This window comes from Molossus molossus, unplaced genomic scaffold (genome assembly GCF_014108415.1).
Source record: "Molossus molossus isolate mMolMol1 unplaced genomic scaffold, mMolMol1.p scaffold_m16_p_5, whole genome shotgun sequence".
Taxonomy (NCBI): Eukaryota; Metazoa; Chordata; class Mammalia; order Chiroptera; family Molossidae; genus Molossus; species Molossus molossus.
Window position 1 is genome coordinate 71,497,716 of NW_023425388.1, and position 27,223 is coordinate 71,524,938.

Below are 27,223 nucleotides of genomic sequence, written 5' to 3' on the forward strand. Positions count from 1 at the left end.
GCTGCTTTACTGCAGAAACTGCCCATGGCTCTCGGCCTTGACCCAGTGGCCCATAACACGTCCAAAAGTTATACCACCCCTCACTTCCCTGCCTAAATATGTAAATTGTCCAGAAAGGCAACTAAACAGGGGCATGACAGAAAAATAGCTAAGCCTTTTAGTTTACCCACCCAATAATCCCCCACAATAAAATTTCAGTTTTAAAAATACTTATTTATTGGTTACCACTACTAATAAACACTCTAATATGTTGTTTGAAAATTCCGTGTTGGTTCTTAGTTAAAATTCCTATTCTAGAATTTGCACCATACCTACTATTTTTACACATTACACAATATAATCTATACCTATTTTAAAGATAAACAAACATTCTCATTCATAACTAATTTTTAATAAGTCTTTTGTTTGGGTACCACTTTGTGTCCAGGAAGGTAGCAAAATACTTTACAGACTGTGCTTGAATAAAATGCATGCTCTCTTCTAACACATGAAAACCACTTGTTGTCGTTTTAAGGAAGAAAGCTCTACTCTGTTCTCTCATGTAATAAAACTCCATGACGAGGCATTAAGAGACCAAATTTCTACCCTCACTACAAATTTACTTTTAGGAAACCCATCAAGTCCCATCTTCAGATAACATCTCATCTGATAAACTCAAAGCCACTTGATATCTGCATATTGCGCACTTGCCTGAGACATACACCTACTCTGTGCTCATGTGACGTGGCAGTGAAATGCTTGGCGGGAAAGATGGAAACACATGGTGTGGGCTTACCGTTGGTGCCAGGCTGCCAGCCCAGAGACAGAGGGTGGGATATGACTGGACAGCCAAGCACACTGTGCACCTTGTTGCCGTACCGTCTGTATACCAGGCACAGGGATAGGCTCTGAGTTCTCGCACGAGACTGCCCCTACCCCGTGTAAGAGAACAGCCTTCTCTTTTTCCTCGGGTTCCCGTGACTCAGTGATCCTGCATGGTAATCTTACCGTGAGAGAGTCATTTATTCCAGGGGTTCCTTTCATGAGTCCTTCAGTGTTCCTCCATTGTTTTATACTTCTTCCCATTTGGTGTCAACTAATGCCAATTCCTATTTTTACCAAGAACAGACTGCCTTTGCTCTTCTGGATCTAGCCGTCCTCTCTCCAGAGCATGCATGTCATCATTTGCAGAAGTGATGACCGTGGGGCTTCTTCCCAACAAGGTGGTGGTACATTCCACCTGGGCCTGCAGCGTGCTAAACTGTCCCAATAGCTACAGAATGCAATGATCCCGATGTCACCCATCACTGCCTATGGCCATCATTCACATGGTTATAGCCAACACTATGCACAAGGGCTATGCCAGGCGCTAGAGTTTCTGTACTTTATACAACAAGTTCCATGCCCTGGAGACTTCACAGTCACACCAGTGATGCAGGAAACAGGCATTAAACTGTAGTCATTTATCTAAGTGCTAAATGAGTGGCAGAAGTCTGTATGGACTGAAGCAATTTTCACAAGAAAAAAGTTTCACAAGGAATACACAATTTAATATGGGCCTTGAAGGAGGGGAAAGTCCTAGATGAGAAAAAGATGATCAAGACATTCCAAACAGTCAAAATGGTATGTTCAGGGACCCAGAGATACGGAAAGGAAGTCCGAGGGATGTATTGGACATAGACTCAGTGAACTTACATACCTAGGCAAAAGAGTTTGGAACCAGGGGAAATCCATTAAAGCATCTTTTCTCTGAGTATAGTCTAAAGTTAACAAGTGTTTCATTAAAAAGGGTGGGGGTCGAGGGGGGAGATCTATAATCCTAAGTTGGACAGTGCTGGGTTTGGACCTTTAATATTTTTATATGCATTATGAGTTTGCCAAGGGACATATAGTATGCAGTGTTTCCTATATTTTTTTGACCAAGAAACTTGTTTTGAGATGCATCTTGAAGTTTTAGTGTTGTATAAACTGACTTTGAGCTCTGGCCAATTTAGCTCAGTGGTTAGAGCATTGGCCCACGGACCAATGAGTCGCGGGTTTGATTCCGGTCAAGGGCACATACCTTGTTTGCGTTCATCTCCTGGGCCCTGGTCGGGTCATGCAGGAGGCAACCAGTCGATGTGGTTCTATCATGTCAATGTTTCTCTCTGTCTCTCTCTCCCTCCCTCCTACTCTATCTCATAATAAGTAGAAAAATATCCTCAGGTGAGGAATAAAAATAAATAAATAAAACTGACTTTGAGATGTACAACCTGGACAGATTTAGAAGGGCAGGAGTTGAAGGCAGGCCCAAACACTATATTGTGATGATTAATCTCACATTATTATGAATGGACATGTCATCAACTATAGAGAAGATATCACTGACGGAACCAAAGGGAAGGATAAAGATTAGAAGTAGAGAGGATAACCTCCAAGACAGGAAGAGAATTTGGAAAGAGGTAGAGATATGTCATGAGGAAACAAAATGATTAAAATTCAGAGATATTGGAGAAGGAGATGAGGGCCAATGAGTTTACACACTGGGTGGTCAATGTGTAGAGGGAAGGTCATCAACTGAAAAGAGAGAATGGAACTTAGTGAAGTAGGACGTACTAACAACAAACTAGTATATGTTTGGACTTAGAGACAACACGAAGCAGGAATGAGAGTTCAGATGGCATGCGGGTGCACGGTTTTGTTCTAAGTGGGAGAGGATGGTAAGTTTTTTTTACCCTCACCCGAGGACATTTTTTGATATTTTGTTCAGATAGAGTGGGAGGGAGAGAGAGAGAAAGAAACATCGACATTAAAGGGACACATCGAGTGGCTGCCACCCACATGACCTAACCAGGGCCGGGGACAAACTGCAGCCGAGGTACGTGCCCTTAGTGGGAACTGAACCCGAGTCTCTCCAGACCACAGGCCGACGCTCTAACCGCTGAGCCCAACCGGCCAGGGCGAGGATGGTAAGTTTTGATATAGATTCATGGATGAAGAACATAAGAAGAGGTCACATATATAGACAGTCAGGGAACAAGGAAACCTGGAGGGTGATTGAAAACAGTGTTAAAATGGTTGGTTAAGGGGTAAAGTCAGACGGGAAAAGACATCCAGTGAAGCCACCAGGGGCCCAGGTGGAACCGGAAGCATTAAGGACCCAGATGGAACCGTAAGCATTAAGGACGGGGAGTTCTCAAGCTGGGGTTGAAACACTTGAGGTCTTGAAAGAGTAAATTGAAATGAAAATGAGGGCTAAGATATACCTGATAAAGGTCTGTTGAGAAAAAATGGAAGTATGTTTTTGGATTGAAGTATTGATCAAAGTTGAGAAGGAAGGTTTTGGAGGAGGATAAATATAGGTTCAAGCAGGCATTAGAGGACCATGATGGAGAATCCAGTGTGAGCCTGTGTTGCGGACCTCAAAGGAAGAGGAGTAGACAAAGGCAGGTCAGTGGTTTAGATCACAGGCTAGATGTAGAGTATTATGAATAAAACCTGGCTTTTGAACCCTGCTTTGCTACCCTCTGGCTTCATGATCTATGGCAAGTAATAACCTTTCCTAAGCATCAGTTTCCTCATCTATAAAATTAGAATATAATTCCCACCTTCAAAGGGTGATAAGAAATAAAGTTAAACTATATATGAAAAGTGCCCAGCACAAGACCTGCAACACAGTAGCATTTAGTTAATGACAGTCAGATTTGTGTGCTGAAGTAGGAAAAGGGAAATGATATTCACTCTGGAGAGGTGATGGTGTGTTCTCTGGTATAATACCATTTCAATGTTTCTTGGTACCTGTTTTTCCATTTAGGCACAAACTACAATAATTAGTCCAGAAAACATACTCAGTGTAAGGGGCAAGGTGTATGTACCTCTGATTAACACCACTAACATGCTGCACCATAAATCATACTCATGTTGGAATCCTCATCGCAGAGTTTGCAGTGACCTTGTAACCAGAACCTGTGACAGGCTTTCCTGGTCAGGAAGATTCCAGGCTCATGGTTTAGAGAAAGTGCTCCATCATCAGATATTGATTGAAACCAGAAATCATCATCATATGAATGTGTGTGTGTGTGTGTGTGTACTGAGATACATGTATATAGCTTACCTGACCCCAAAGAGCTCTTATTTTCTTATTTTAAAAAGAATCAACTGTACCTGGCAGTGCTAAGGCTCCTGGGATGTGCGCGTCTTATTAAGAGGGATTGTGAATTGTCAAAGAGGGATCAAGAGGTCTCTATGGAGAAAATTAACATAGATTTAATGTGACAAACAGTGGGACCTTCTATTGGCAGGGCCGTCCCAGGAGTCTTCAAGCCATCAGAGGTATTTCTTCTGGACATGGGTATTAACTAGTGGTTAATTAAAGTAAAACATTTATTACAGCATCGGAAAGCTCCAGGTTAGTTTGTCTGGCCAGAATGCCTGTGGTGCCTTAGTCATTAAATGGTTTTCTCACCAGTTTCCAGAGAGGTGGGATTCGTGATGGAGACTTGGGAATTTGTTTTAGGTAATTAGTTAAGAAGTTAAAGTCAAATAGATTTCTTTAACAGGTTTAATGGTTTAACAGATTGATGAGCTACTTAATTCCCACATCTTTCTACTCAGGGGACTTAGAGTTTTAAGGGACCTTCAGAATCCTAAGCCCTGGCCGGTTTGGCTTAGCAGTTGGAGCATTGGCCTGCGGACCAGAGAGTCCCGGGTTCGGTTCCCGCTAGGGGCATGTACCAAAAAAAAAAAAAAAAAAAAAAAATTATAAAATCCACCTCCTTTTCTTACACGTGGAAAAGCTGGCTGCCTAGACATGAAATGACTTATCCAAGGTCATGCAATTAGTTCTATAACTTTACTTTCTTTTCTATACTCCTGCTCCTTTCAAGTCTCTCCTTCCTTGTTTCTCTTACCAACGTTCTGTCCCCCCACCCCACTTCTCTGCTGATTACTTCTTGGACTTACCCTTGCTTCATGAAATTCCCTGGGCCTTAAATGATGAGCTACTTACTGGGTCTTTGCCAATTCGTCACCCCTCACCACTAATTCATCACAACATTTGGGACAAGGAGAGGAGGGAAGTGGAACAATTTTAAATTTACTGTGATCTTTGAGACAGCTTTATCTACACCTGGGAATTGCTGTTAGACAATTAAGTTTAGTAAAGCTCATTGAATTTCTCAGAGGAAAGGTGTTATTTGAATTATTACCAGATAATTATTGTTAAAAATAACAATAATGTAAAAAATAGGAACTTTACATGTTAGAGACATTATTATTTTAATTTCCAGTGGGGGGAGAAAAGGCCTTGGGGACCTAGAAATGATCTTTTTTTTTTCCATAATGTGCTCTTTGCCGGAAACTCCTTGAATTCTGTCTAATGCCTGATGACCTGACACACTGGCCCAGAATCCAGCCAGCAGAGCCTTGCGAGCTGTTGGCCAGGTTATTCAGCGCGACCTGCTCCCTCAAACACAGCCCTCAGTGGGAGCGTGTCGGAAGAGAGTGTGGCAGCTCGCGAGGGCAGCAGTCAGACTCCATCCCAGGCCAGTCGAGTTTGAGAGGCACCTGTAGGGTAGATGAGAAGACTGTTCTCATCTCCTGATAAGAAGGGGCTGGGAAGAATCTACACTGCCCGAGAGTTTCTGAAAGAGTTCCTTCACCTGAGGTCTGTTCTCGGCTCTTCCAGTGGCTCTGAACCATCACAGAAATAGCATAAGCGTGTTTCTTGTGCTGACATCACAGTGGGAATGAGAAGCGAGTCCGTGCCATGTTGGAGCTGCTGCCGTACAGTGAAAAAGAAGGACAGATTTAGAGTTAGAGAGATCTGGCTTCGAACTCTGCCCCTGCTAGGCACGCCTTTCTAATCTTGGAGAGGTTGCTTGAGCCCTGTGAGCCTCACTTTTCTTCATCTGAAGAATGGGTATGGTAACACCTGCAGAAAGGCATTGCTGTGAGGGTTACATTTAGAATGTCTTTACATTTGAAAGCGCATGATGCAGCCCCTGACAAAATTTAGAGGTCAAATAAATGGCTGCTATTAATTGTTACTGTTATCTAGTCATGAAGGCCCCATCTGTCATTTTAGAAGGACCTGGTGTGGTTCCTAAAGAACGGGAAGGGCCACCCTGAAATAAGACCTTGCAGGAAGTCCCTTACAGTGATGTGTGGCAGTTACATAACAGCTCTGCTGGCCAAGGGCTTCCGAGGCAGAGCTGCAGAGACGACAGCAACAAGCAGGCTGGGGTGGGAATGACCCCCCGTCTTCTGCCTCTGACACCAGCAAGAACCTGCAGCTGGGTTCCAAGAGCAGACTCCTTCTTACGGTGATGATGTAAGAGGCGGGGAGACGGCTGTATTTCCCCATTCTGGGAAGAATGCATGGCCCCAGCAGCCTCTCAAAATTCTCTTTTGACTTAAGAACTGACATCATTGGTTATGGACATCATGACAAAAAGAATAAATGTGAAACTTCATGAAGTCATTTTCACTGCATCTTTTTTTTTTTTTTTTTGGAGGAGAACCACCCTTTAAGCAATAAAACATGACACACCACGTGGTATTCTGATTAACAGACCCTCAGGTGTGTGCTGAGGCCAGAGGGGAAGGAAGAAGGCTCAGGTGACAGCTGTCAGAAAATGAAAGGAAATCAGACTGCAGGGTGTGGGACTAAGAAAGGGGTTAGATTAGAGGACCGGGAGCTCATGTATCCATTCAATTATAAAATGCACAATTTAAATCAAACGCTAGGCATATTTAAAATGCACACTTATGTAATTACACAATGGATTTGTATGCTTCCAGGCAATTTTTCACTGTGATGTAGCAGACATATCGATCAGTGATTTCCTTTATCATTGTAATGTAGTTGCTGGGGTGAGAAAAGACAAGGCAGCTCTGTTTGGTGAGTGTTGAGAACCTGTCCAGCCATCTGATGGTTGAGTCAGAGCTATGAAGAGCTCTCGAGCCCCATTTACTGTTTATGTGGCTACTGGGTTGTTGAGAGTTAATGGACATTTCAATGCAAAGCGTCGCTCCCCCGTATTGGCTGAAAACAGTGTGATTAATAACAGCACCAAGTTTATCCTGAGTAATTATGAGTCGAGTGCTCACCTGAAGTCAGAGGAAGTCTCGAGGACTGTCAGCTAAGATTTAAAGGCTGAGTTTTTGTGTCCAAGTAAACACTGCTGAGATCTTCTGGAAAAGTCTGTTTTCCTAACCTAGGTAAACACTGTGATCCCACGGCATGTTTGGTTCAGCTTCTCATCTTTTGGTGAGAGAAAATCATTCTATTTGAGGATAGAGACGAGATTCAACAATTAATGTTTCTTCCAGCACAAGAGGAGAACAAGGAAGGAAAGTAGACATGGGAGCAGTCATCTGTGCATTTCTTACAAGTAAACTAGTTACCTGATGGGAGAGAAATAAGTAAAAATGTAAACTGATAAATACTGGGCAGAGCTAGGTTGAAAAGAAGTGTTGATGTGGCCATCGTAGCAAAACTGCCAGTAGCCGGTGTCCACATAAGGTCAAGAGTGTAACCGCAGGATGACTGCAGCGTGTTCTCACCCAGAACTTCTGAAACCCCCGCTTCTGCAGAGCATGAGAAATGCCTCCATTCTGGTTTTCACCCTGAGTTGATCACCCCAGTGGTATTTGCAGTGTTGTCATAATTGTTTCTGCTGGTGATGGTAGAATGGTTTGCTTCCTTGTTCTTTAAATCCACCTCATTTTTAAAATATTATTTAACTATAAAACAATATTGATTTGTTTGGTTTATTGAAGTGAATAAGTGAAACAATAGTATCTATTTTTTGGAACCTAGTATATCCTTGCAGACTATGTATTCCCAACCCCTCCCTCCCCCTCGTGTGGTCAGTGCTGACGGTCTGCTGGGCCAATTGGTGCTGAGCAGGCTCTGAGAGATAGTTAGAGATTTGTGACCTTTTGTATCAATTAGCATTACTCACTGATAACAAGGAGGAGGTGTTGAGCAAGTCAGTGCCCTTAATCTCCTCAACTGAAAAACGAGGTTGGCATAGATGAGCTTTAAGGTCTTTCGAGTTCAGTCTCAGTTTCCATTCACTCTAAGCAAGAATCTTTTTTTCCTTTTAAATGTGGTTCAAAGGACATCAGCTGAGCGCAAACCTGTGTGCAAGGCATGCACACTACGGGGCACACAAAGTAAAAGCTCCTCTGCCTTCAAGGTGCTTCAAGGGGGAAGGTAAACTGGACACGTAGTTATCAAAGGCCACAGAATGTGCAAAGCGCTTAGTGCAGAAGTGCTTCAGGGTTCAAGAAGGGCACCTTCCTTTGGGAGAGGCTTTGTCAAGGAGGTGGCATTTGGATGGCCCTTAAAGAAGCTATATGTAGACATTGGGGAAGGGTGGGACTTCGCAGCGGTGCAGAATGGACTGTAACGATGAGAGTAGGAAATTAGATCGGGGCTGTAATACAGGGGCCTTGAATGCCAAACTGAGGAGTAAGCAAAACAGCCAAGAAGTGATGTGTTCACAATGGTACGTTAGAAAAACGAATGTAGTACTGATTATGAAGGATGGGATGGTGGTAAAGAGAATCTAGAGGAAGTGAAGGCGGTTAGGAGGCTCTCACAGAAGTCCTGGTAGCAGGTGGTAAAAGGATAAATTTGTATTGAGGTAGAAAGCAAGTATTGATGCACGAAGCACAGCCTAATAAAAAACACAGAACTTGGCAGCTGCTTAGATTTGGGAAGCGAAAGGAAAGGAGGCGTTGAAGATGACTCCTCAGTGGTAAGCCCAAGTAACTGGATGAAGATGGACCAATGGCAGGAAATGAGAAGGCTGGAGAAGGAACATATTTTGAGGGAAAGGCAGTAATTCTGTTTAAAACTTTATGAATTTGAAATGCCTGTGCAGTGTTTGATGGAGTATTGACCTTTTCCAGGTGCCTATACAAACACTGAATGAATGAATGAATGAATGAATGAATGAATGAGCCAATTACCAGCCCCTATTTAGATGCTGGTCTGGAGCCCTGTAGACAAGCAAACACTAAAGATAGCAATGTGGGTGTCCTCTTTGAAGAAGTGATGGTTGAGGTCATGGAGGGCGGGTGTAGGCAAAGCCTGAGGAGAGAATCTTGAAGTATATCTAAATTTAGGAACAAGAGAAAGAAGATCAGCTGGGGGGAGGCAGAAGAGAAAACTGAAGGCAGGAGGAAAGTCAGAATAATGCAGGGTCCCGATAAGAAGGGAGGAGAGTTTCAGGAACCCAGTGTGGCCAAAGATGCAAGGCCTGGGCAAAGGCCTCTGAGTGTGAGGCTCTGAGACAGATGGTAGTCAATTCTGTAGCCCCTAAGCTGAATCCACAGGTTAGAGGATGTGCAGGAAAGGGGGCGCTTGTAGTGCAGGGTAGAGAGAAGGAAAGAGCTTAGAAACGTGGCCAGGTCAGTGGGTGTCTTGAAATAGGTAAGAGCTGAGCACTAAAGAAGGAGAGACTGTAGTAGAATCAAAAACACTGGGAGAAGACTCAGCTGTGGCAAAAGTGATGGACACTGCCCTCCCCCCACCCTTTGCCCTGCACCTCAGCTTCCCCTCAGAACCACAGAATCAATTCCAGCTGCACTGACAGGTGCTGTTGATACTGCTGAACCACGCAGGCCGTCGGGTAGACACACTGAAAATGGAGCTGGAGGACATCCTCTCCAGTCTCCTTCCCTGACCTGTGGTCCCCTGGTGCACAACCAGCCTCTCAACCCAGCCCCCCTGTTCTGTGTCCATCAAAACGGATGGTTACCATCACTATTCATTTAACAGCCTGGTTTTTGTTTGTTTCTCGTTTGATCTAGATGCAGCCGCTCTCTGTCCCCTGCCCCAATGAACATCTGCACTAGGCCCAAGCCTTGGAGTGATTTACCTGAAGAGTGACACCATTTATTTGGAAACTACTGTGAGTACATCATGCCTCCAGTAAAAGGCCTCCTAGTTCACTGTGTTTAATTTTAAAAAACAACACATACACAATTGTAAAAGCAGATGAAATTTTAGATGGCTTCATCTGTTGGATGCAGCGAGGTAATCAAAGTCAGTCCTGGGTGCCGCTGCGCTTCTCAGCTCCAGCCTGCAGGGCACGCCCAGGGCCCGTCACCCGGTCCCCTCCAGGCTGATGCTGTTCTGCTCGCTCATCTGCGCCTCTCCCGGAAGCAGTGGCGGCTCCTGCCCAGCTTGTTCACCTCTCATCACCCCACTGTGCCACTCTGTTGAGTCTCACTAGAGCTTGTCATTTCATGCCACCCTGGTCAAATCTGGGAGCCTATTTCCCTCACCTGTTTGTTCTTGCTGTCTGCTCTGTGTCTGTGTGCCTGTGCCATAGCCTCCTTGCTACCCTAGGGAACCAAGGCCCGCCCGTGGAGCTCTGGGCGCCTTCAGCCACATCCCTCCGCCATTGTATCCAGCTCAGCTCTGCCCTCTGAATGCATAGCTCTGTGCACTGGGTTTAGTTCCCTCCATAACACGTTTATGCAGAAGCACAGCCCTTGCGAGGCGAGGTCTAGAACTAAGATGGAGCAGGAGATGGGATGCCTCTAGGAAGACACTGGCGAAAGACTGATACCGGATATTCATTAATCGTTGCTAAAAGTAACAGACGAATATATGGGTTGTTTTGTGTTTTTTTAACTAGAAAAGCCAAGAATTTAAATTATTTAGAAGCAATGCATGCAAAATAGCTTAATTGCACATTTTAAAACAAAAAGTCATTGTATTCACAAGTTCTCTTATGTGGTATGAGGCAGGTAATGGGGTAGTCTTTTCCAGACATCTCTTTTACTGGAAAACGCTAAACCTGGGAGGCTACCACCCCTCTTAGGTCTCAGGTAGGATTTTCACATTTATATTTTTTATGTCTTTAGCTATTCTGATGAAAATCAAGCCCAGAGGGATAAAGCCAGGGTTTTTGTTTTGTTTTCTTTTGTGTTGCTTCTTACCCTGAATGCTTTAAGTCCCCTGAGCTGTAACTGATGGCAGCGGATGTTCAGGGGAGAGGCAGGCCCACCTGCCCCAGTGGAGATGGGGGCCACCAGAGTGCCCTGCAGCACCAGTGGCTCCAAGTGACTGGGGACCAAGGACATGACATGAGATCAAACATGGAGTTTATCCATTCCATACCTAGGCAAGGAACTTACTTGTGTGGACACCTCCATTCATCCTGAAGTTCAGGTGCGACGTGGGCCTTAGAATTCCCACATCTGGGTGGTTTTCTGAGTTTTCTTCATCCCAGAGTAACTGCTGGTGCCGGTAGCACAGGTGTCCTGGGATGCAGCCAGTTTTCAAAGTTCCTGTATCCTTCAGGAGAAGAAAGAGGCTTTGCCACACCCACCTCCCCGTGCTGCAGAGCCCAGATCCTGACCCAGAAACCAGGACCTGGGGTCTCCTGGAAATCACCGGGCAGCCCGCCAGTGAGTGTTTTTTCTGCCACTGGCAGTGTGTCACCTGAGCAGAAAGCCAGTGCCTGCGTGCACGTGGCACAGGTCCTGGAGAGTGGACAGAGCGGGTCTAATCCTTGCCACCTCTGCTTTTCAGAAACTCAGCTCCTCATACATGAAGGAAAAATAACAATAAAACTTAAAGAGGCTTGCTAGGCGCAAAAAGCAGTAAGGTGATTAAAGTACAAAAATGTCGACTAATTATAGAACTTGGTCCCTTCCTGGGCCTGTTCTCAAGGCTTAGGGGTTGGTAGGATGGGGGCAATTGTTAGATTTAAAATCTGCCCCCTATCACACCACCTGGACAGCCATGCTCAGTGGCCCTGCCTGCTTACCTGGACTGTTGTGAAAATTAACAGAGAATGCATATGTCGTGTCTGGCACAGCAGAGGTCAGTGTATTTACACCAGCAACTAAAATTTCTTGGACATTCACTGTGCCTGGCACTCTTCTAGGCACCAGAGTTATGGCAGCAAACAAACAAAAACACCTGTTGTCATGGAGCTTACATTCAGTTTTCTTCTCCTGTGAATGGAAAATAGACAAAATAGGTAGGTGGATGCTGAAAGAGAACTGATTTCATTTGATTTTACTGTGTATTTCCCTCCAGAAAGTAAAATTGAGAGGAAAAGGGTAAAGGAATGGAGAGGGAAAGAATAGACATGCCTATTAGTCTCCCACTACCCCCAACAGACACACACACAACCCCAGAACCCTTCCGCGCCCTGATGTGTGGCCCAGGTGGCCGACCTCTCTGGACTCCCTTGCCCAGCGGTCTTCTCCTCTGGCTTCCCTTTGACTTTGGCCTCCAGGAGACATCAGCAAGAGGTGTGAGAGTGGGAGGAGACCGAGGTCACAGCATTTACACGCCAGCCCCCTTCCCCACTCCAGTTCAGGCACCACGCCTTCCCTCGCTCCTTCGGTTTAGCAGCTTTCCTCCGTGGCTAGTCCTTGAGGCTCCGCCATCCCTTAACCTCATCTGTACCTCAGTACACAGTCCTTTTCATTAAACTCTCTCCAGTTAAAACCTTTGAGTGTGCCATCTGTTTTCTTGCCAGGATCCTGATTGATACAGTGGGAGAGATATACACTGAAAAACACTGTAAATCATCCTTGCCAAGAAGGTTAAAAAAAAAAAAAAATGGAGAGAATAAAATGTTTTAATCATGAAAACATCTTAAATTGATCTAAGAACATTAGACCAAGTAGTGAAAGAATAAATGGTAAGAACACGTGATAAGAGAGGGTGCCGGAGGTTGGTTTTACTGACTAGACCATAGTGCTTAGGTTTCATGGGCTTCTGTAGGCCAAGTGCAGCTCATTTGACCCTCGGTGTCAGCAGTGACAGTTGTGAACAGAAAGAAGGTGTCAGGAGGGGGATACAGGAAGGTCAAAGTGCTCAAGAACAGATCACTTGTCCTTTCCACCTTTGCTACAATCACAGTCCATTTGCCTCTGCCCAAATCTAGATATTCAAAAAGGATTGCTGAAATTGAGGAAGTGCCCTGTTCTAGCTGATGTGACAAAAGCCCCAGAGGTGGCACTCTCTGTGAAGAGAGCCACCATCATTGGGCACTGACCATGTGCCAGAACTGTGACAATCACTGGACATGAATGATCTCATTTAATTCTCCCAACAGCCCTAGAAGGTCGGTATTACTATCTCTACTTCACAGATGAGGAAACTGAGGCCCAGAGAAGCAGGGTGATCTGTCTGGAGCACACAGCTACTAGATGGTGGAACTCAGTTCTGTCACCAATCCTCATTGGGGTGGTTTGTTACCACCTGTCCTTTGCCCCATCCCCAAACACCCTACTAAGCCTTTCTCAATGCACTGTTGGGAAAGACAGTAGGGAAATGCTTTCTAGTCCAAAAAGATCGGGGGAGAGCATCATTGGTCTAAATTATCGTGATCTAATGACTGAGCAATTATTAATAAAAAGGAGGTTCTCAGTAATTCTTTCGCAGCCAACCAGGCTGGTAAGTGGAAGGCATGCTAATGTGCAGGAGCGGGTGGGAGCCCAGCGGAGAGAGAACACTGGGAGAGAGCTAGAAGAGAGCACTCTTCTCTCAACAGACCCTGGAGACTGATAAGAGCTCACACAGATAAAATATTTATTTTCCATATGTTGCGGAAAGCATTGCCATCACTGTATGTGTGCAATATGTGCAAAGAAGTGCGAAATATATGCATCAAATGCCACCGATCTGGTTAATTTCCATGCATTTCACATGCGTGATACCTACGTCTCATCAATATGTTTTAATGCATATTTTTTTCCACATACAATATGGTCTAGTAAGGAAAGAGCCAACATCATCCACAGCCGTTCTTACTGCTAGGTTTCAGCCCAGAACTTGTTGCCAGGGCCAGCACAATGAGAGTTAAAAACCAGAAGGTCCTGCTGGCTAACCCAGCTGCCAGTCACCTTAAAACGCCTTCCCAGTTCTTGAAGCAGTCTTTTTCTCATAACAGAAATGTTTGCAGCGGGGAGACGAAAATGTTTTTGTTCTCTTCGGACAGTGGGGAGATACTCGGTCAGAATGTCAGAACCAACCGTTGAAAGGCAGGTGCCCGTGGCCACACTTTATTTTGAATGCAGAGCTCCCACCAGGGTGGCGGGAGGAAGTGCACAATGATTGGTCTGTTTCTCAGTGCAAGTGTTCAGGGTACACCCAGTTTTGCTTTGCATATATTTACGAAACATCTGCCCTTTTCTTGTTCTTAAATCCTTCCCCCTCACCAGCCCCCTTTCCCCTTTCTCCCAGTTCCTTTCTTTGTTGTTGTTGGCCTGTCTAACTTTTTCGTTGGAGCTTTCATTTTCCGGTTGAGGGGCGACTTCATCAGAGTGTATAATTTTAACACTGAGGGAAAGAGGAGGGTTGGGGGGGTGGAGAGAGAGAGAGAGAAGATGGAAAAGAGAGAGAAGAGAGAACTGAAAAGAAAGAAAGAGGCTGAGCGGCCAGAGCTTGGCACACCAACCTTTGGCATGGTGACCAGGAGGAAGGCTCTGGTCTGGTGGGGAGGTCGCCTCTCTGAAAGGCTCCTGGAGTCAGCCGGTGTGCTGCTGCCCTCTAAAGGCTCCAGGGAGCAGTGCACAGCCGCAGAGGCAGAGAGACTGCTCCTCAGATGTGCCATGTTTGTGTAAGTCTTTCTACACAACCAAAGCAGGTATTTTCAGTGAATTACTATAGGACTTGTTCTTTTCTCCTTCATAAACTATGAGCTGCAGAAATGGGGTCAAAATAACCCACCTGTGCATTTGTAGACATAGACTGAAGCTATATCTCAGTGTTTCTCAACTCTGGAAAACGAGGTCCTAAAGGACTGTTAGAGAAAGTGAAATGGGAGTGACTTGCTTCTGAGGACACTAAGTGGCTCTCTGTTATCTGTACAGGTGGAAAACTGCCCAGTGGTATCAAGACAAGTAAAGTGAATGAGGCAGGTGGGGTTATAAACCCATTAAGAGGTGCATTTATAGTATTTTGTGTTTTTAGAGGCGGCTCCCATGCTTCTGTGCTGTGACGGCTCCCCAAAGGTGAGCCTCGAGATAACAGGCAGGAGGGCGTGGTGCAAGGTGTCGAGGAGGAAGCAGGGTCAAATCTAGGGAAGGAAGCAAGGGCATTGATATAAAGGGCAGTACAGCTTGCGTACTCGTAAACTTGAAAGAGTAACGTTGGCCACGCACTCCTACTTGAAAGAGGGCTTCCTTAACTTCCTGAACCACACATCTGAAGCCAGCCCAGGCCTTGATTGGAGCAGCAGAGATGACGATTTTTTTCTGTTAAGTGATAGATGTCAATAGTGTTTCGTCCCTGTATTTACATGGAGTGTGAGGATCGGCCCCAATTCCGTGGGCACAATGTCCCTCCGCTTACCAAGTGCCCTTCATGGATTCACAGTAAAAGCAGCCACTCAAGGTAGATTTCACTGCTGTATAAAGAGTAAGAAACTCAACTGGGATTCAGACTATGACTATTCTCAAAATTAATTTCTGCATTATTTCATTCTGTTAACAAGCATATATTGAATGAGAGATATGTCTAAGGTATTTGGCTTATACGCTAGATGGCAGACACTGGGAGGGCAGAGAGCAGGCTTGTTGTATTCCCTAACCCATGCTGACATCAGAGTCACATAACAGGTATTTGGAAAGTGAGTACATGAATAAACGAATGAGGAGGGAGGGAAGGAAGAAGGGGAAAGTGCATGAACACAGGCAGTTCAGAAGTAACGAGGACATTTCCTCACCCTCAGAGTTTAGTGTCCTACAGGAGGGATAAGCACATCAATAATCAACAGTGAAACAAAATTTAGTGAGTAAAATAAAAGAAGGAAAATGCGTTTTGGGGTTTCAGAGACAGATGGGAGGGAGGGGAATTTGAGAGAGAGAACTCCTACCTGGTGGAGAGAAATCGAGACAGTTATAAGATGAAGCCAACATTTAATAAAAATAAAGGATAAATAGGATTTCAACAGTTAGAACTGAGAACAGGGCATTCAAAGCAAAGGAAATAACTTGAGCAAGGGTGAAGATTCCAGGTTGTTCTGGAAGTATTCGAGGAACTTGCGAGGTCAGTATGGCCAACATGGAGGGCGTGGGAGCTCAGCGCGAACCGAGTGGAACTCACCTTGAGGGTCAGGCTGATGCGGTCAGCTCAGGGTTAGTGAAGGCAAAGAAGTGGGACTGGGAGTCGAGGAGGATGGAGAGCCAGAAAGTAAGCAACGGTCCAGATAAGAAGTGTTCAGGTGCTTGCCATGAAAATAGAAAGGAAAAATGGATGCCAAAAAGATAAACGAAGCCCACGTGTCCACACTGGATGAGTTGACTTTAAGGCAGAGGAAGATGTGTGACCCTGAGGTTTCCAACCTGGTGACAGACAACGACGATAGAAATAGGACCTTAGAGGAGGTGGTGGTTTTTGTAGGAAGAAGAAAAAGGAGTTAGTTAGGTATTGGAGATTTCATCTTGGGGACCTCATTAAACTGAAAACCAGACACCAGGTCTTTGGAGGTCCATATAGACACTCAGAATTTGGGGGTTAGTTCCACAGTCACCCACTCAACCAGCAGTGGGTAAAGCGTTACAATTTGTTTCTTCTCTTACATTGGCTTCCTCCATACTGAACAATGTCTAAAAGCCTTCCCTCTGTTCTCTTCTTTACTGTGCCATCTCTGCCCCCTGCAGATTTTATTTCACAGCCGATCGAACCAGAAACGGCATGCTAAGCCTGACACCGTGTTCTGTGAGGGCGGATTTAACTACCCCACACGACAAATTCCAATAGAAAATACTCTGAGTAACAAATCCATTGCCATGCTTATAGAAACAAGGAACATAGGGAAGCAAATCTACTTACAGCAAAGTCTGTATCACACATAATCTTCTACCAAAAAATAAAATAAAGCACTTTCTCTGGTCACCATGCATGTAATGATAGAAAAGGGCACAGAGCCAAGGAAATTAGGGATAATTCTCAGGGTATGATTAATATTCCAACTTGATTGAGGCCTCGGGTACATGTGGACCGGACCTGACCAATAGCTGAGCTCTTTCACTTCCTATTCCTGACCCCAAATAACAATGAGCAGTAACTACTTTATAATTCCCTTTACCCATCTCTTCATCACATCACATCTCTTCATCACATCACAATCAATTACACTCCTATACTCAAGAGTCATGAAGCCCTGGCCAGGTAGCTCAGTTGGTTAGAGCATTGTCCCGGTACGCCAAGGTTGTGGGTTCAATCTTTGGTCAGGGCACATGTAAGAATCAACCAATGAATGCATGAATAAGTGGAACAACAAATTGATCTCTCTCTCTCTCTCTCTCTCTCTCTCCCTCCCTCCCTCCCTCCCTCCCCTCTCCTCCTTCTCCTCTTCTCTCTAAACATTAAAACAAAAACAAAAACAGGCATGCACTACATCAAAAACAAAGAGAATCTGGAGCTTTGGATGAGTAATGAGTCTGGAACAGAGGATCTCTATGGGACATCTTCCCTCTACCTACTGGAATCTAAGCCATTCTTTTCACTCTTCATTTGCTGCTTGAACAAAAACCTCCATCACTACCCCCTCTCATCTGTACAGTCTACAAATTTAGATTGTGATTGGAAATAATGTATTGATCTAAAATAAAATCTAATAAAACTGCAAGAAAGTTGAATGTGCCATGAACAGAAATTAAAGCTGGAAGGAACCTTTAAGGCCTTCTAATCCAAGCCCTTTATTTTACAGATGAGGAAACTGAAGCCCAGAGAGGTGAAGTGAGGTGCCCAAGGCCACACAGCAAGTTAGAGGCACAGCTAGTACCATAGCTCAAGTCTCCTGACTCCCAGTCCAGTGCTCCTCCCATTACTCCACGGGTCCTGTCTCTAAGCTTCCTGACAAATGCTAGAACGGTAAACCTCCACTAGTATTTTTCCACACCATGTTAAAACTCTTAATGGGGCGGGAGGGGGGTTGGGGGGAGAGAGGATGCTTTCTTGGATAATGTCAGCCATACGTAGCTCAAGCTGTCTAAAGTTCTGGGACAGGGTCTTTTTATGCAGCCAACAGAGTCCAAATGTGGTGCTGTTTGCTTGGCCCATATGCTTTCATGTGTTCCCAGTTAGGACATTACTGGAGGGGGGAAAGAAAAAAAAAAACAAGAATCAGCTTGTTTTAAAACAAGGGACATACTGGACTTCCTCCCATCCCCCCTCAGAAAAAAAAAAATCAAGTTATCTTTAACAGATTCTAAAAATGCCTTTTCCCAAATATGCAGTCAGTTCCTTCAAAGGGCCCTTTGTTTATTTTCAGGAAGAAACCCAAGACAGCTGAAAACCAGAAGGCATCTGAGGAGAATGAGATTACTCAGCCCGGTGGATCCAGCGCCAAGCCGGGCCTTCCCTGCCTGAACTTTGAAGCTGTTTTGTCTCCAGACCCAGCCCTCATCCACTCAACACATTCACTGACGAACTCTCAGGCTCACCCCGGGTCGTCTGATTGTGAGTACACCAGCAAGGTGATGGTGTCTTCGCCGCGGAGCGTGCTCCTCCCCTGGCTTCTGGCGCTTTTGCTTCCCGAGCGAGCTGTTTCCATTTGGTCTTCAAGTAGCCCAGAGTAACTTGTCACCACCATTTTGATTCAGCCAACATCTCTGTTTTCAAAGCTGGAGTGTTAAAACCAGGTGACCGGCCCTTCGGCCTCAAAAGGCTGATTAATTACACAAAAACCACATTCTCTTTTATAACATGAACTCAAAAATGGAAGTTGTGACGCTAGGTTGCTGCTTTCCGATGCTGCCTTTGTCCCCGTGATCAGAATAATGGCACTTACACCATGATTTAATTGAGCAACCAAATATGGGCCTCAAAAGACCAGTTAGTCGCAAGGAAACATCCATTTTGAAATTACATAACACAGATCAGCTTTGCATTAGTTGTTGGAGTCTCATGTAGCTTGGCTGAATTTGTCTTTGCAGTTTTTAATTTATTTTGAAGTGGTTAAAGGATAGCATAAATTTACAGAAGAAAAGAGAGTGGCTTCCAAGGACCCAGAAGCCACCCAGACATCACGTAGCCAATAAGAACTCAGGTTAAAAATATCTTTTAATTAAAAAAACTGCCTATGGGCTAAATTTGGAAATGGGCAGCTTAATGAGATCGTCGCTATTGAAATCACCCCATTGCTGTTTATTTTCGCTGTCTTCTCACTAATCTGGGAGTCACTTCTTTAAATTCTATTTTAAGAAAGTTGATAAATCACATTTAGGAGATTTTTTTTCTTGTTCTGAAACATACCCCAATACTCTCGAGAGAAAGAAATACGTATGTTAAGGAAGGAAAGGAAGTGGAAAACATTGGGGTCCAGTCTGAAAGAACACCCCTTTTAGTCCCGAGATACCCAATAGCTACTCTGAACCCATCTCGAAGAGACTCTGGTGTCAGGCAAAGAGCTGGCATATTCTTGTTAAGAATGACCCAAGGAAAGTTTTGTTTAAAAAAAAAAAAAAAAAAGACTCTATGTATTCTATCCACGAATACAAAAATTACTAATTAGGACATGAGATTCTAACTTTCCCTGTGTTATTATTCTGACAAAACAAATGTAAAACTGCAAAGAGGGCGTGAGGTGCATGAGTCTGGGAGACTGCACACCCTCCTGGCTTCATCATGGTGGTCTCTAGACCCAGGGGGTGGTCAGGGTGCAGGAAGACCGTCCTCTCCATGGTGGGCCGAGACCCCACTCCAGCTGCACTAGAGCGTGAACCGAGAATAAGGAGATCAGATCTGCACAGCCAGAGGGGCCTGTACAAAGTCGCCACTTCTCCCGAGAAACCTGGGGCTCAGAAGCGGGGACTGTGTTCTGTGGGCCATTGTAATAGGAGCATCCTTGGCCCCTCTTGCCTGGCAGTCTCCAGCCGAATAGTAATTACAGGAAGAATTGGAAAACAGCGTGGCAGAGTGCCCACAGACATGTGCACGCTGTCCCTACCTACCAGGAAGGTAGCCTGTTCCTGTGGAGATGGGCCTGGAGCTCCCGCGCAGACCTGCCCCGCCTGGCGCTCTGCCGTGCCGTGTGGGGAAGGCTACATAGAGTGGCCTGAGCCCAGAAGTCCCCTGTTGCAGCAAAGGGCTCTTCTGAGTAGAGGAAGCACTGGGCTTCATTTATTGTACTTTACTGTAAGCATCCTCTGACCGGCCCCGGTGTCGCGTGGAATATGTACACGGAACTATATACACGTGGCGCTGCCATACAGCTCCTCGGCCACGGGAGGACGGTCAGTGGGGGTCCAAGCACCGAGGAGAAACCTAATCTCCAGCTGTTTCAGAAGTCATTTTGATTTTGCCATTAAGATGTGAAAGTCTTTTCTGCTCCAACATGTTGTTTAGATTGATTATATTTTCCTCCAAATATATTCAAACTGTAGTTTGTCCTGATTTGAGCTTACACTTAGAAGAGAATTGCTTTTTAGGAGAGAGTCAGAGAAATCTGGCCATTTGGAGATAGCTTCAGAGAAGATAGGAAAGGGGTTTCGTTTAAGCCGTTAAAGTTTGTGGAGGCTCCTCTTGCATTCAAGAGAATTTTTTCCTTCTTTCTTTCTTTCTTTCTTTCTTTCTTTCTTTCTTTCTTTCTTTCTTTCTTTCTTTCCTTTCTTTCTTTCTTTTTAACTTTCATTGTCATTCTTACCACAGATTGATTTAAAAGCCTAATTTCTTGAAGGTAAAATAATTCAGTTCTTGTTTAGAACTAACAGATTTGGGGCATTTACAGACAGTGCCCTTGACTTGTCGTCTCGTTAACTTCAGAAGTGCCCCCGGCGGGCAGTGTTCCCGCTGTCACGAGCGTCTCGGTGGTACAGCATGTGTTTATTTGTCATGTGTTTAACAGAACTATTCTTAGTCGTGCTTTAATTCCCACCTCCTGTCAGTCGTCATCCTTCCCAGTTTACAGATGAGAACACTGAGAAAACGGACAGACGGATGAATGACTTGCTTGGTCATTAACTCATTCAGATACTGAGGGATGTCTGTGGCTTTGCTCTCGCTGTGGGCAGCCTGGGCTCTCTGTTCCAAGCCCAGAGATGGCATTCCAGGCTGTAAATGGGCATCTTGAGAATGTGCAACTACTCATTTTGGTGAGTGGGTTATAAAACACGGCGTATAAACTTCCCCACAGGAGGGAAGTCGGCTCTGAGTATGAACTGGTGCAGGTGGCTAAGCCACAGCAGGGTTGCATCTGAAGGACACAGGCCACGTTGTAGGGAGAAGGGGAGAAGTCTGACCCCTTAAATTCTCAATGGACTCTTTAACCTGCTGGGCCACTTCCAGTTTGGCCAGAGATCCCAGGAGTGTTCAAAACAAGAAGGAAGCTGGTCGAGAAGTGCTTTCCGCTGTGAGATGATGAAATTAACATCACTGCTGAGATGTGTGGTGCTTTGCAGCGCCCCACTAACATTGTCCTGTTAGCAGTGTTCCCCATTACCTCCTAGCTTGGCACCTCTTCGCCATTCCTCAAAATCTAGTGCCGCCCTGGCCGGTTTGGCTCAGCGGTTAGAGCGTCGGCCCACAGACCAGAAAGTCCTGGGTTCGGTTCCTGCTAGGGGCCCGTACCTCGGTTGCAGTTTGTCCCCAGCCCCGGTTAGGGTCATGTGGGTGACAGCCAGTTGATGTGTCTCTCTCACATCGATGTTTCTCTCTCTCTCTCTCTCTCTTCCTCCCTCTCTCCCTCCAAATCTATCTGAAGATAAATGCAAAAATGTCCTCAGGTGAGGATTAAAAAAAAAAATCTAATGCCAAACACTCAGATGATGATAATCGGAAGCATTAAGGTGAGTTTTGAAATGGGTACAAAACCCCCAGGTGTCTGACAGGACAGTTACCTGCTGAACAGGCTGAGGATAGGCTGAGCCAGGCTCTCCCTTCAGATGCTGAATTCCACCAAGTCAGGAGAGCAGCCACGGCTCTCCCTGTGAAAAACCTCTTGTGACAAACGTCAAGCTGCAGCTCATCCCAGTCACGTATACGTGATAGAAACCACCTGCACTTTTACTTGCATATTTCTTTCGTATCAGTTTCCCCAAAATAAGCCTCCACTTGCAGGGAGTGGAGGAGTGACTGCCTCCTGGGCAGGCCGCCCTCCTTCTGCCTGGGGACCCACCGACCCTGTTGTCTGTCTTTTGTTGGGAGTTGACTCTGTGGTTGCTTACCTTCCCGTGTTTTGTACTGGTCTCATCAGACTGTCTTATTTTTGTGTGTCCTTGCCAAGATGCATTAACAGTTTTTATTTATTTTTAATTTACCCTTTACACATCACCAAACTGTCGTGTGGGTGGGTTTAACTTTAGCTCCGGAGGTAGCGTGACTCTGCTGGGGCTGAACACTGGCGAGAAGGCTGCCGGCTCGTCCCTCTCTCTCGCCATCCACCTTCACGGGCCTTTCCCCTCCCCAGCCCTTTGCTTCGCACATCCAAGTCCCCGCGATGAACATTTTCAGTACACTTGGTTCGGTTTGAACTTTTAAGCAATTTTTTTTGAAGAACAAAACAAAGAGGATTTTTTACGGCAAACTCCATTAATGCCACATTAAGGCTGACATTTTAATTACCCCAAAGTCAGGAAATGCAAAGTTCAGGTTCCCACAGCAACAGAAACTGTCCCCTTCAGTGCAGGCCTCACAGCAGATTCTTTCATCCCCTGATTACACAACACCAGGCACAGGGACATTGTTTTTATCCACATACGTGGAAAGGAGCTCAGCTTATATCCTTTGTTTTCTTCCTGTAACTACAGCTGAGGATATGGGCCGTTGCCCCCCCCCCTCCCCCCCAGGCCATCTATATGCATGATCCTGGAGTGGGGCTATCACAGCCCTGCATGTGCACACGGACAGAATTAAAGTTGCTGTGGGAACATTAACTCTGATTTCCGGACTTCCGTGCCAGTCACATTTAAACCATAATGTTGTAATTTTTGGCATGTAATAAATGTGCATTTCATGTACACAGACAGAAAGAAGCATAAAATGTATTTTAAAGAGCAATTAATTACTAACTTTGTGATTAAAAACCATTTGGTACATGTTCCTTCCCATTTAGCATCAGCTGCTGGTCTTAGCCAGGCCTAATAGATGACATACTGTGTCTCATCCTGTATCTCAGATGTACTTACTGTATGTTCCTGTTCTTCTAGATAATTAATTCCCTTCGTAAAGCTGTAGGGGGAAAACAAAATGGAAGGAATATGCAAGCATGTAAATAGGGTAAAGGATATTTTGAAGGAAATGATTCATTTCTGCAAATAAACCTCTTAGTCCCTGATAAAGAGCCAGAAATCTGCTAAGTGGGTGTAGACTAAGGTTCCTGGCCACCTTAGAGCATCTGGTCCAGGGCCATAGAACAACTTGAAAGCAGATTTCCCCCTGAATTCTGGGCATGCCCAATGGGGGAGTGGTTTTACTCTATAATAACTTTTCAGACGTCAGGCTGAAAAAGTTATTTTACTTTGTAACAACTTCTCAGTTTATGTTCAAACTGGAAAAGAAAAATTGTAGGGAATCAAGGAAGATACGGGTTTTGACAGAAAAAAAAAAAAAAACAAAAAAAAACCCTAATTGAGGGAGTGGTGTTCCGTCCTTCGTTTAGATTGGAATCGAGTTGACCTACTTGTGTTGGAGAAGGAAGTGTTTCAAAATAACTGTTTGAACAAGTTTGTGAGTTAAAAGAATTGGTGATGATACTCTCAGGTGCAGTGTTGAGAAAGGCAAATGCTTGAGCACTTACTCGAAACCAAGTGAGGTAGACTTTTTTCTGAAAGGGTGCGCGACTTAAGCTCTCAGATGCAGCACTAAGGTTTTAGCTTTAAGGAGACATGCCCACGAAGCACCTGACCCTCTGTTCTTGCTGTTCGTTCATTACCTCTCCTGCCGGGATTTCTCTTTGCTCAGTTTGGTTGCATGGAGCGGTTAACCTCTGAAAAAGTAACTTCACTTTTACTCTGACTTGCTTTCACATGGGCTGTCTGTAGGTGTGAACGTATGTCTCTATGAGTGAACACTGCTTAAGCAAGTTTGAAGGTCTCTTTGGCACATCTGACTGTGTGTTCAGAAAGTTTCCAATCAGAAAGCTGATTCAGTGCAAAACCTTCCAAAAACTTCCAGAGGCACCTGTTCACATGAAAAGATTGGATTTCTGCTGGAGGTGCTCAGACGGCGGTGTTTATAACTGAAGATCTCCGTTTGGAGTGCCAAAAAATGAAAACCATTTTGCCCCCCCTCCCAAAAAAAACCTCCATAAATGCTCAAAATGTATAATCAAACAAAAGCTTCATTTGGATTTAAATGCATGTATCTCAGCAGATGTGACTAAACTAACTGGAATCCCCCAGGAGCAGCTGAACTGGATTTTGGTATGTCTTAATAACTGAAAGAGTTATTCTTAGACTTTGAAAGGACAAAGTCCATCTGTGAAGGACCGTAATAGAGACATGGCAAAAAACAGTATCCTCTGAAAGAGTGTATTTATGGAATGTAGGACAAGTTGGACAATCCTGAAAACATTTTGGGGTCACACTAATTTGCGGAGTAAAGATAGCCAAAATGGGATGGGATAAGCTACGCAGATAGGTGTTATCTTATAGCTTGCTATTAAGGGCTAATCGATTCCATATCAGTTAAACAGTAAATAGAGCATCTTTCGTATGACCAAGTGCTCTCGCGGTCTCCAAAATGTTCTACCTTCCTCTTTATTCTGTTTCCCGTGAAGAATTATACCTTTACCTTTTCATTGCTAACAGTTTAAACTGTTTTCCTGCTTTCATTAACCAAGTAAGCCTCTTGCCTGTTAAGAGTGGTTTCATTTCTTTAAAGTCACTTTTCTGCTTCTGAGATCATTGATATATAATCTCTTTGGAATTATTTTTATTACCTTTGATAACCTCTTGTTTAGAGGTTTCAGTGCTTAGTCCAGCCTTTATAGGTTGTAAATTTTTGTTTTGTTTTTTTCTTTAATTTCTTAGAATTTACCCTTAGTATATTTAGGGAGACTTTTTTTTTTTAAATCATATTTCTCGAAGTTTCTGTCACAATCTGCCTTTTTAAATAAAATTGTCCCTCTTTATATAAAGCGTGCCCCCTTCCTACAATGCTCATTTAATTGAGTGTCTGCCATGGTCACTGAATACAATAATTTCTGTTCATCAGTCTCACCTCACGCATTCATGTGCTCCTTCATTTAATCAGTTATCGGATGTTGAGCCCTGCTCTGTGCCAGGTCTTCAGCTAGGACCAGGGGTGAAGAGACGAACAAGATGCCACCCCTCACCTGAGGCACTCACAGCATGCCCCATGTTTTCCTAAACTTGCAGTCCTGTAAGGGGGACATCCAGGTGCAGCATTCAAGTGTTTGAGATGCTCCTGAGGAGGGAGCTGAAGCAGTGGGAGGGGCTGCACAGGGAAGGTGACGTTAGACCTGGGTCATAAAGGAGTAGGTGTGTGTCAGGTAGGAGAGGGAGGGATGGCACCTAGGTAGGAGGCAGAGAAGCGAAACCACAGGCACAAACACAGCATGGTGTTCTCAGCAATTGGAACAGTGCATTACAATACGCAGACCTTCTCATGCCTCGTTTTAATCGTGGGGCAGTTTGTATTTAGGTAAAATTATCTGTCGTTAAAATTCAGCTGGGCTGAATGGTGTGTCTCCTTTAGAGACATTTGCTTTCTAAATAAATAATAAAACAAGATACCCACTTATTTTCTAATAGGCAAAAGTGATCTTCTCTCCATGCAGTCAGTAGATGTAGGAAAGTATTATGAGGGACCTACTGATAATTTATTGATGGACAAATTTTAGAATAACTTTTCTTGTTGAGAAAGGTTTATTCTTGGAGCTCAGAGTCACCTGTAAGTGCCATGCTGGACCTCTGTCACTGACTCATCGTCTCCCAGATTCTAGCAATCTGTCGTCTTATGAACTCCTCCCAGCTCCCTTGGCAAATCTGGGTTCACAGCCCATTGCTGTGAGTCACACCATCACATGCTCCCCCACCTATTGCATGGATGTGCTGCCATTGTCCACATGTAATTGTTGAGACCGACTGCTGATTTCAGGCTCTACTCTTCATCTTGTCATCTCAGATCTGGCAGGAGCACATCTTTCATTCTTATCTGCGGCTGCTAGTGACAGTTTCCAATGTGCTTCCTCCACTCGTGGCAAATTTCATTATAAAAATCAGTATTCCTCCGTGTCTGTCCGGGCTTCTCACATCCAACCTTAAATATCACATGTACTACTGCCCTCAGAAATGGATCATTAGGATCAATTGAGAACATGCACGAAGATTCTAGGAATTCCTTGGTTTAAGGAAGTTTTAAGTCAGATGCTTTCACCAGTCACCTCACACCAGGTCCCACATAGTCAAACCCCTCATTACCTCATCAGCTTTCCTTTTTGCTTTCCTTCTGCCTCTCCATCCTTTGTCCTCTCTAAGGATTGCATACCAGTTAGAACTATTTATCAGCACTGGAAGAGAGTAAAGATTACCTGCTCTAAACCCAGTATTATTCAGATGAGGAAACCGAGACCCAGAGAGGGCAAGAGTCATATCAAAAGGTTCCCAGCAGAGTGTAAAACCCCCAAGTACAACCCTGTTAAGTATGGATTCATACTATACTGCCTGTTACTGCGTCTGCTGCTAAGAGAACTCATGTTTCTGAATATAAAGAGAGTCGGGACCATTCATCCCATCAGTTTCCAGAATGCTTCCAGTGTGGAAGACCAAGGCTAGAAACAGGAGCCTTATGCCCACAGACTTAGAGTCTCATAGAGAAGAGAAGATACATTCACAAACAAGCGCCCTGCAGGGCAGTTAAAGCTGCGCCCCTTGTGCCTGGGGCACCAGAGCAGAGGTGCACTCACTTGGCATGTGCGGAGCAGTCTGTGTGCTTGGCACTGTGCTGACTTCTATAGGGGTACCCCACAAAGGTGGAACCAAACAGGCACTGCCACCAGGAATCTTAACATTTGGCACATGTCCTCAAATCACCATTATCTTACATAGAAGTGAGAAAGATAATAAAATACATTCAAATCCAGTGGACAGTAACGTCCAGCTCAGTGTATCAGAGAAGGTTCCATCTGCACTCTCTTGAAAGCTGAATGGAATGTCATGAGAGGTGAGGCACTGGAGTATAAGGTGGGAAGGTTTCTGGTGCAGATCTGAGACGGGCTGGAGAAGGGGTTGCTGTGGTCAGGACTTGGCTTTGGGAAGATCTACTTGAGCGTCAAACATGTGGAGTGAGCATGGATGTGGGAGCGGGAGA

General features: G+C 44.7%; 1 protein-coding gene across 1 annotated transcript in view; it reads left to right on the top strand.

The window, feature by feature from the left end:
• Positions 1-27,223, top strand: part of ZBTB20 (zinc finger and BTB domain containing 20) — an 811,826-nt gene that overhangs the window by 746,617 nt on the left and 37,986 nt on the right. Inside the window, exons 9-11 of the mRNA XM_036243711.1 lie at positions 9,784-9,884; positions 17,661-17,824; positions 18,225-18,412. Of these exons, the coding sequence (XP_036099604.1) occupies positions 17,814-17,824; positions 18,225-18,412 (199 nt within the window). The 5' untranslated portion in view covers positions 9,784-9,884; positions 17,661-17,813. The remainder of the gene's footprint in view (positions 1-9,783; positions 9,885-17,660; positions 17,825-18,224; positions 18,413-27,223) is intronic.